The sequence below is a fragment of the Mytilus californianus genome, unplaced genomic scaffold (genome assembly GCF_021869535.1).
Source record: "Mytilus californianus isolate M0D057914Y unplaced genomic scaffold, xbMytCali1.0.p SCAF_6, whole genome shotgun sequence".
Classification (NCBI taxonomy): Eukaryota; Metazoa; Mollusca; class Bivalvia; order Mytilida; family Mytilidae; genus Mytilus; species Mytilus californianus.
Window position 1 is genome coordinate 100,093,794 of NW_026262712.1, and position 11,361 is coordinate 100,105,154.

Consider the following 11,361-nt stretch of genomic DNA (forward strand, 5'->3'; position numbering starts at 1 on the left):
TTAAAAGTTCTGTTTGGTATTCATCACTGCGTTCTGTCAACAAAGCTTTTGTGGCAAACTAATCTCCCCCTACCTTAAATTCTTTGTACAGTTTTTGATGATTAATTGGTTGTTTATCAGACTGTATTTCCCGCCAAATTGTTCCAAATTCTTCTTTTCTGATATTTGTATCTTTCATGATAAAAGCTTCTAACAAGGCATAGTGTAAACACACATACTGTTCCTAAAATCATATTCATTTTGTGACATGAGCTACAACTTATTCTGTATTCTTTCTATGTTATAACCCTAACTATTCAACTAATATTTCATCGATATCTATGTCTCGTAGATCAATTTAATTTTTTCCCCATTGTAAGAACAAAAAATAATTGTCATATTTTATTATCGTCTATTATTTTTGTATAAATTCAGATCGTTGTTTTTTCTCGTTTGAAGTTTTCAAATACTATCATGCCTGGTCCCTGTAGAGCTTAATATCGTATTATTGAATGATGTGCTTTGCAGTGTTTGCTTTCATCAATGCCCATTGGTCTCTGGAGGATTGTTGTCTCATTTGGAATCTTAGCACATCTCTTTATTTTTATGTTATAGATATTTTTCTTCGCTGTTGTATTATATCTTAATGATACAACATAAAGTACACAATACATTATGAATATGATAAACCAATTAAGCTTATTTCTTCAAACAATTTTGCAAAATAATGTAAAGAGACTTACAGGGGTCTGCACCATATTCATTCGACTGTATCTCATTTTCTTTACAAACTTGACAATGTCGACACAGCCGGTGACACGTCCCTCATCGTAAAGAGCGTCTAGTCCAATATATGTTCCTGTTCTTCCAATGCCAGCACTGAAATATTTAAATTTATTCGTAAGATGGTCTATCTAAACTTCCTATGTTCATAACGTAAAATTGTAAGGGTAAGTTATGAGATTTTGAGATAAGTATGATTTTTTGGGAATACAATCTTTAAAAAAATCTGTAGCGCTTAAGTTTTACATGTTTAATTACTTGCCATAGCGTTTACATAGCTTGTTTTTTCTACTATTTTAAAATATGGTGGAGGAGCTAAAATCTTATAAATTATTTCATTCCGATTATTGAGGGGTAACGATTTATTTGCATTTAATATATAAAGTTTATTTCGCTTATGTACTGACACAAACATGCAACTACCGGTAACAAAGATGCAATACCCAACCAAAACATAAATAACAGGTGCCCGTAGCAAATAGTTACGTTTTATTAATTCAATTAAAAAAAAACCCAACCATTTATATAACTTCAGGAAAGATTCCAATCAACATGGCTTTGAACTAGCTTTCAGTAACTCTCAAGTACTCTCAGATCAGTACATTTTGTATTGTATGTTTTATTAGTTGGTTTTTATGCTTTGTATCAATCTAATGAGTTGAACCGTTTTCAATTGATTTTCATAATTTGTTTTGATATTGAGTTGTTACATTTTTGTCCCATGTTAGGGGAGGGGTTGGAAGCCCGTAAACATGTTTAACCCCGCATTTTTCCATATGTGTTTGTCCCAAGTCGGGAGCCTGTTATTGAGTGGCTGTCATTTATCAAATTTTTTTCTTTACTGTTTTGTATAGTTTGTTTTTGTGTAGGGATGTTGCATTGCTGTACCAGGTTAGGAGAGTAAGGCACCCGTCAATATGTTTAAAGCATCTACCTATATATGTGCACGTCCCAAGTGAGTGGTTGTCGCTTGTTGCTGTATGTCATATTGTTTTTACTTTTATTGTGTTGTACAAAAATCACGCCGTTACTTTTCTCGTATTAAAAAAAAAGTTGAAAGATACGGACATTCATACTCATAAGTCGAAAATAAACTGAAAACACCATGGCTGAATTATTTAACATTTGTAATACTGGGTCTTTTACTACTTGCTATGCAATACGGGTTTGGCTCATTGTTGAAAGCCATACAGTGACCAATAGTTGATTACTACTACATGTTGAGATCTCTGGTGGAAATTTTCTTATTAGGAATCATATCACTTCTTCGTTTTTTATATAGAAAAGATTTTGATACAAAATACTAATTGCGAGATTAAGACTTGATTAGACAACGAATAAACAATAAACGTTTAACATTTAATTTACTTAAAGTGCGCACAACACTTAAAATACTTACTCGGGTCTGCTTGGTAAAAAGTTCGGAAAATGAATTGGTAGAAAGGAGATTATGGTACAAAGAGTTGTAAGGTATAATCCTAACAAACTAGTAAAAATTAAGTATAATAATAAAATGAAAGATTATGAACGTTTGTATATATCATACCTGTATAATTTTTAACCACATATATGTAATAATGTTTGGAACTTCTATTAATTACCTGCAGTGCACAAGAAGTTTGCCATTTTGAGCATCAGACTGATCTGATATCACACGTTTATGAAACAATACAAGGTACAGAGGATCTGGTGTTCCATGATCAGGCCAGGTTGTGAAATGGTACTGGATAACAATCCGTTTCTGCTTCGTCTAAAGTTGAAATAAACATAATACATTAAGTATCCCTCATAAGAGGTGAAATAAAAATACTTTAAATAATTATAACCTCGGGGACTTACCGTTCACATGCAGAGGTATCGACCAAGTGATAGTATATATATGTATATCGGTACTAAATCTACTGTACCAGATGCGTATTCCGACAATTGGTTGGGAGACAGAATAAAAAGAGGCATGAAATATTTTTTTTCGAGGTAAACATCATAAAGTTTATGCAGTAGATAGTGAAATAAAACGCCCACCTTTTTATCTTCAACAGATATTTCTCTGGTAATATAAGCTGCTCTTTCTTTTTCTGACTGCAGTGTGAGAATAAAGTGTCCTAGTACCATTGGCTTTCCTCCTTCAGGCCAATATTTACCACATTTTTCCTTCAAGACAAATATGACAATGTTAATAACATTCGTCATTTATCATTAACCCACAGGAGAATAATGCATCCAACATATTTGTCTGCTTTATAGTGTTCATATGGTAATAGAACTAACTATATCGAAAAGTGAAATAACTTGAAAATTCAATTACCATTCCATAATTTTGTGATTCCTTATCACTTTATATAATTCATTATCTTATTTAATAGGTGTAACACGAAGGGTGTCACATGTGCAGCAAGATCTGCTTACCCTCCCCGAGCACATGAGATCATCAAAGGTTTTTGATGGGGTTGGTGTTGCTCAGTATTTATTTTCTAGTTGTGTTTTGTATACAGTTATTTGACCTTTGTTCCTTCACTTTTGTCATGTCGTCGTCTGTTTATTTTAACTTATAAGTTTCAAAGTCCCTTTGGTATCTTTCGCCTCTTTTTTAATGTTGGGATCAACATTGATTTCACGTAATGTAAGATTAAAATTTTGATGATTTCCTGTATGATTTTTTTTTTATAGATGATGTTTACATTTAACTATAATGTTGATTAATATTCATTTAACATTTTTTAACCACTATGAAATATTAAAAAAAATTCAGCATAGTATTAATCCCAAAAATTGTGGTAAAAAAGACGAATTTGTTTGTTTTCCGGTTATTAACATTTTCCTATATGTAAACAAAAGCACTAAGAGACCCAAATTGTGGACTTTTTCAAGGATGGATGGTCGTTGAACTAACTCCAAACAAGTCAAATAAATACTTTAACACTGGTATTTGTTGCTTTTCATGTAAGATCGCGGTTTTTAAGTATATTAATACAAATAATGGTCGGATTTCAAAGATGTTTACTAGTTTTGTGACGAGTATTTCTAGCATTGAACAATACTAACTTACTTATTCCCTTTAACAATAAAAGTTATGCTTTTCGATGAACCATACACACAATATTGATATTTCTTACTTTTGTCCCTTCAATCAGATTGGTCAGCATTATGATCGTCCTAGTGTTGTTTTGCCAGATCATTGTCCAGTAGTCATGGAATGTATGCTTTAATGGTCCTAAAATATTAATTTTCGTTTTAAAAACATTACGGCATTATACATATAAAAATGAAAAGTGATATGATTGCCAATGAGACAACACTCCACACGAGACCAAATGACACAGAAATTAATTGCTATGGGTCACCGTTCGGACTTCAACAATGAGCAAAGCCCATACCGCATACCGCTCATATAACATAACATGTATGCTATATTATGTTATATTAGAGTCCATTACATAAAATGGAGAATGGAAATTAGGAATATGTCAAAGAGACAACAACCCGACCAAAGAGCAGACTATAGCCGAAGGCCATCAATGGGTTTTCAACGCAGCGTGAAAATCCCGCACCCGGAAGTAGTCCTCAGCTGTCCCCTAAAACAATTGTGTTCTAGTTCAGTGAAAATGGACGTCACACTTAACTCTAATACATATAAATGAACGAAAATTAAAAAAAACACACAAGACAAACAAAGGCCAGAGGCTCCTGACTTGGGACAGGCGCAAAAATGCGGTGGGGTTAAACATGTTTTGTGAGTTCTCAACACTCTCCCAATTCTAGCCAGTTTAGAATAAAGAAATACATAGCAATACGCACAGTAATGTATGCTTCATAAGAATTCGTAATTTTTATCATCAGGTCTGACAAAATTGCTAGGTACTCCCATAACATATTGCCGTATAAAATTGACAGCTATGACAACATGTTCTATCAGTGACAATTATAAATTTGTGCACAAAAAAAAAAATAATTCAAACGCTTGATTCAACACTTAATTTCATGGTTGAAGCATAACAGTTTATTAACAAAATGACATCATACATATTTCTGCACTATATTAAAATGTGCTTCGATCAACGCTTCTACAATTTGTCAACATTTTATTTTTAGCGTACATTGAAATATTAGTCAGCTATCGATATTTTCTAAATCCAAAAAGTTAATAATCATACTTTATAAAATTAAGAATGGAAATGGGGAATGTGTCATGGAGACAACAACCCGACCAAAGAGCAGAAAACAGAAAAAATTACTAGACTAAAGACGTAATAAATGTTAACTATTTCGGATACACGGTTTAAAACATTTCCGGATTAAAAGACTTTAATCATTGAAATCTACAACTTCGGATCCGTCACTGAATGAGTTTTACCAAGTTTTAGAACGATACTCACACAAAGAAACAAACTATCATTTGGTCATGATCACTTTTGAACTCTTCATTAACAAATTTGAAAAACATATTTCACCGTCATACAATTCTTAGGATGTGACATACGTAGCACAAACAATTAAAGAGCAAAATTTCCATCACCATATATATATGTACGCATGAGTCTACCCGGGTACAGAAGTTTTTTAAAACTATTGTTAATGTAACGGGCAGTGCAAAAAAATCATCTCTTATGCAATTAACATATACGGATGACACACACTTAAATTTACCTTGCGATGCTATATAACAGTTTTCTCTCTCAAAACCCTAAAAGTATAAACAATATACATGCTAAGAGGATAATCTAAAAGGTTATCATACTTTTTAAAAACACAATAATTGATGACAATTATGAAAGTGAGTTTGCCAACCAAATACAAAAACTATAAAATCAAAAAATGAAAAAAAGATCCGTTTCTACCAATACGACAAAACAAACTAATTTTGAAGGTCACTTGTAACTTTTCTGTTCTTCCGAGTGGGATTTACAATTTTTACGTTATATTCTTTTATGATATATTATACGTTAACAAAAGGTAGACGAGAAATAAACGTCATTAACACGACGGTTTATCTTTTTGCAATAATAACAAAAGTAAAACAGTCCATGTTTATATTACATGTACCATACTGCGCATCAAAAAAAAAATAAAAGAATTAACACGAAAGAGGAAAAAGCTGTTGTCACTTGTGGTGTCTGTATACATCAAAAACACCTGGCATACACATTCCCATTTTGTACTTGCATGCGCTTAATATTTTTAACAGAAAGTACGTGATCAAATTGAATTCTATCATTTGTGTGATAAATCTTTGAGGTTAATAAATGTTCTTAAGATATTTAAAAACCGTGAAATTTTAAAATCGATTATCAAACATCAATTATTTCAGAAATGTTAAAGGAATTTTGAACAATTCTTTTTTTAGACAATGAACGGCCTTTATTGAAATATCATATACAAGGGTTGTTAGATTATTATTTAGTATATATTCCAGCATTGAGGTAATGTTTTTTTTTAGATTTACGAGGTAAAAGCTTTTATTTAACAATCAAATAAACTATCCTCTTTGTAATAAAATGTCGCTCAAAGTTATTGTCTGAAGTTTTTATATCAAATATTGACATTATATTTTGCTTTAGAAATATTTCAATTTCTATCTATGTTTTTTTTATCGATAAACACATACAAAGCTACAAATAGTTGCTTATATATTCGAGCATTTGATCTTCTCAGGTTTTATGGCCTCCTCCACTTATTTTTTTACTTAACTTAGAGTTATTTTTGTTTTATACTTTATTATTTACCTTTTACTGATATTTTTCTATTATAGGAAAGAAAATATCCATCATTTATAAGTTTTGTTAACAGTTGAAAGAGAAATAAGAGAGATATATTATTGAACCTTAAATAATTAAATAACATGGTTACAATCATGGATAACTGTTGGTTCTTTTACAAGATACCACAAAGTCATCGGGTGAGATGTATCTTTTTTAGGATTCCACTCTTATCCATTATGTCTATTATCTAAATTATAATTTTGGACTTCTTATCAAAATCACAGTTCTTTCTGTAAGTATGCTTTTTTATCAGTAAGTTCAAATAACGACATAATCATCTTGAATGATTTACAAGAAACAATTTATAATCATAAGCATAACGTTAGCGTATGTAAATGATGAGATAATATTAAAAAAAAAACGCATGCTTATTCAGTACACTTTGCCAAAAATTGCATTATATGGTTATGAGTCTGACTACTATCTGTAATTTACAAAAAAAGGCATATTTGAACTAATCTCGAAGTATATGTAAACGTATTGTTATTACATTTTTAGCAAGAAATGTAATTCTAGGCACATCACGATTTAATCTCATAGCAATTTGCCAATATACATATTTAATGATATTTATCACCCTATGTTTATAAAACATATATAGAGAAATTGATTGTTCTTTGAAATACGTGAAAAAAGAAAATGGCAAACAAAAGTCCATTCTTATTACAAAATATCAACAATAACACATCTAAGAAAATAAACTGGAAAACTATCACGGGTATGGTAAAAGGATAGGGATAGATAATGGCTCACTGTGAAAAATTAATGATGTAATAATGAGAGTAAACACAGTTTGAAAATAAAATCTAATAAACAAACGAAAATCGTGATTAGAATTTTAAACATGTAATTGTTTATGAAGGTATGACGTAGAATATGACATATATTGGTTGAAAGTTATTAATAAAATTAATTTTCCCTAGAGCAAATTATAGAAAAAAGAACTCAAGACATTTATTGATTCATCATAGTTGATAAAAATGATTGCACTGAAATATTCACTTACGTCAACAAAATTTGCATTGATATAATCTGTATTCGACGATCCAGGAGTAACGTGCAAAGTTACTCGGGTATGGTCATCTGCAATGAGAAAAATATAGAAGATACAGAAAACATTTTTACTGGTCAGAAATGTACATAATTTTTAGAAAAAAATTGCCTTTACAAAAAACCTTGCCAGTTGCTTTTTATTTGTACTGATACAGTATCAAGAATAATGTTCATAACAGATTAAATACTTTAAGAAAAAATAATAACAAAGCAGAAACATATAGAAAAATTAGAATAAAAGTGTGCAATTAGATTAATGTCAAATTCATATAGTCTATGTATATATATAAAAAAAAAGTCCCATTCTTTTATGACCAAAGTATAGTTACTGCAGTTGTCAAAATTTATTTTTGTATTATTTGTCCCAGCAAAACATAATTACTATTTGCAGTGTAGAAACTGTATAAGTAAAATAGTCGTTTTACATTTTTCCGGCTTTAGGCAATCATTTTGTGTACCCAAGGCGGGTCAAAGAAGTCAACTTTGAAGCCAGTGATTTGACGTAGGGTTATAATAAATGTTCTATTCATTTATTTATAACTGCTGTGTAAACATTTACAATTACATGACTTTTGGAACCCAGGGAAATATGTAATTGCAAAATATTAAAAAAAGCTTCCATATTTTCTTAAATTTGATAAAAATGACGTTGACGAGTAGTAGTACAGACAAACTTCTTTCGATGATGGTCATGCCACCATTCAACTTCAATTTTTAAAACAGAATACTTAAGTACTATATAATATCTAACTTGACTGATGTGTCCCTGTATCTTATTTTAAAAAGTTATTAATTTTTAAATGTTAATATTTTCGCTTAGAATTATTAAGGAATAGATACAACCGATTACCCTGTACCGCATCAATTTGACTTTATACATTTATACATATTGAATGTTTACTGCGTAAAATTATATGATCATGCTTGTATTAATAATTTTCATCTAGCTTTACGTCGGCAGAGGTCATGGAAACACGTTATTTGTAAGAAACTTATAAAAATATACACGTACAAGGAAATGTTGTTTTAAATCTGTTCTTTAACAAATTCTCTTTCCGTTGAGCTGTAGTTGTAGGGTGTTGTGGACCGTAAGGGATTGTCTGTAAAGAGAAATTGTTTAAGAGAATACTGTGGAAATATATACATGTTTGCCTTATTATATTGTGAAATATGCGGAAAATGCAGTCAATTTGCATATCATAGTAAAGTGTTTTATTTTTCGTAATTTAAACATGCAGAGTCTTGGGGAGGTTCACTAACAAAAAACATAATCTTGAAAACTTTTTTTTAATGGAAATACATTAACCCATAATACATCGTATAATTCCCTTAAAACACTCAGCAGCTATTAGTTTCTTCTAAATAAAATTTTCTCCCCATATACAAATACCTTGTACTCGGACTGAAGACCTTCATTTGAATCTTTCAGTTTAATGTATTCCTTTAAATCTTCGATTTTAACGGTAGTCAATATATCAGGTAAGTTTTGATATGTGGTGCCTTCATCTAAATCGTTTTCTCTTGTTGGTGCTTTGGAAGGAATAAAGTCATCTGTATCAGAAGATGACTGACGACTAGCTCTTCCAATATTGATATACATCCCATCTTGGTGATCTTAAAACATATAACATTGACTTATAATCAATACTTTTAAATGAAATGGATTTAGGTATTTTTGTCCTACATAAATGTATCTAAAACGATATAAGCCAACTGATAACTTTGAGCGAGTCATTTAGGAAATTTATCTTTCATACCATGCTCAGTGCTTATTACCATATGAACAAGCAATACATTTCACAATATGTGTAACGATAAGAAACGAACTTAATATCATAACTCTTTGTCAAAACAAATTAGAAAAACATATGTTTAAACGTATCAAAACATAAAAATTGTAATATTAAGACAACTATTAATTATGATGAAGTGTCGTCCGTTGCCTCATGTCGACACATTTGTATGTCGAGTACCAGTTGTATATATCAACTGATAACACTAATCTGCCAGGACATATATATCTGTAAGTAAAACAATTTGTTATTTGATCCTCATTTTCAAATGTCGAAATGATATGCGTTAGATGAATAAATATGGTTTTGGCATACATACTCATCAGCCTGTTATTACAAATCTGGAATCACATATTTGTAAAGCAAATGATAGATGTGATCCACAGATTAAAGGTCATACAAAAATTGCAAGGAAATACAAAAGGAAAAAAAAGGTTGCTGTTAAAAAATATTCAATTACTATTATTATCATTTATGAGAGCGAGGTTAGATGGATATCCTTTTATTTATGTGTATGTCATTTTATTTTAACAATTAAAACAATTTTCTCGTGGAAGTATATTTTTGTGCATATACCTTGTCGTAATGATACAGGTGTATCTGCAAACTGAAGTCCTTGATTTTCTGTAGATAATCTATCATCAGCAGGTTTACGTCTTTTGCTATTATAAGAAGGGAAATCAATTATTTTCACTCTAATGCATAATGCATAATTATGAATACAGCCAATAAAGATGACAAACGTACCATGTTTATTATCAACTCATTACATCTCAACCCGACAGGTGACACAAGTAGGGCTGCTTAGCCTTTGTATATGTTATCTTAATAAAGTGGTTCCTAACTTTTAAGTTTATATAAAAAAAACTTTTGTACGAAAATAAGAAATAAATAAATAAAAAAAAAAATGACGCGTTCACTTATATTCAAACCTGTGTGAAATTAAAAACAGTTAATGTGTCTTAAATCGTAGACCGTCAGAATAAACTTACGTACTCTAATATTAAAAAATAACCAAAAAACATATGACAACATTTTAACTTAAAGCGTCCTGATCCGCATTGTTCATACGAAACTAATCAAAATTGATTATGATAGATGAACATATTTGTTTTTCGTTAACTATTTTGTTCATAAATTAGGCCGTTAGTTTTCTCGTTTAATTGATTTACATTTGTTATATTGGGGCCTTTTATAACTGACTATGCGCTATGGGCTTTGTTCATTGTTTCATTGTTAAAAGACGAACGGTGACCCATAGTTGTTTATATCTGTGTCATTTAGTCTCTTGTGGAAAGTTGTCTCATTGGCAATCCTTCCACATTTTTTAAAGACAATATATTCTCTAGAGAATCAAAAACTAGAGATCGATTAAAAAAAGCGTTGCAATAGATTAATTTCAATTAACCATGTTTTTTTAATTACCTTTTCGTTATATATACAACTATGATCACGACAATGCAAACTAACACAACAATACCTCCTCCAACACCACCAGCTAGGGAAGCTACTGATCCAGCTGTATTGGCCTCTACAATGAACGTTTTCAACTAATTAACTTTATCATATTAGGATAAACCGGTTTAATAAAAGTAGAACTCCGTTTTTCCCAGAATAAATCCTAATTGTTTTCGAATTTAGTCACTTTTCATAATACGTCATTTCGTAACGTCATTCATGCGTTGTCAACAAAGTGCAAATGCTGCCAACATAGTTAGCTAAAATTTAATCGTTGAACAACATGAAGCCACAAAAAAAAAACAAAGAAAACTAAGGGAACTACAGGACAATCACCAAATAAAAAGAAGAAAACACAAGGGACAGCATCATAACTAACAAAAACGACGTTATACCAAAATAGGAGAGAGGATCTGTCAGATCACACAACAGAGCCAACAGAACAGCAAAGAATGACCCTACCAGAACAATTAAGAAGCAGGGACAAGGAGACGATACAATTTCAGGCGGCTCCGTGCAGTATTTCTTTGGACAGTGGC

General features: G+C 30.8%; 1 protein-coding gene across 1 annotated transcript in view; it reads right to left on the minus strand.

The window, feature by feature from the left end:
• The window catches only part of LOC127704235 (receptor-type tyrosine-protein phosphatase gamma-like), a 30,522-nt gene extending 21,340 nt beyond the window's left edge, over window positions 1–9,182 (minus strand). The window contains exons 1-9 of the mRNA XM_052208189.1: window positions 8,962–9,182; window positions 8,584–8,671; window positions 7,525–7,601; window positions 5,407–5,443; window positions 3,876–3,973; window positions 2,785–2,913; window positions 2,364–2,512; window positions 723–858; window positions 74–223 (exon numbers count right to left, since the gene is read on the minus strand). Of these exons, the coding sequence (XP_052064149.1) occupies window positions 74–223; window positions 723–858; window positions 2,364–2,512; window positions 2,785–2,913; window positions 3,876–3,973; window positions 5,407–5,443; window positions 7,525–7,601; window positions 8,584–8,671; window positions 8,962–9,171 (1,074 nt within the window). The 5' untranslated portion in view covers window positions 9,172–9,182. The remainder of the gene's footprint in view (window positions 1–73; window positions 224–722; window positions 859–2,363; window positions 2,513–2,784; window positions 2,914–3,875; window positions 3,974–5,406; window positions 5,444–7,524; window positions 7,602–8,583; window positions 8,672–8,961) is intronic.
• Window positions 9,183–11,361: the final 2,179 nt, after the last annotated feature.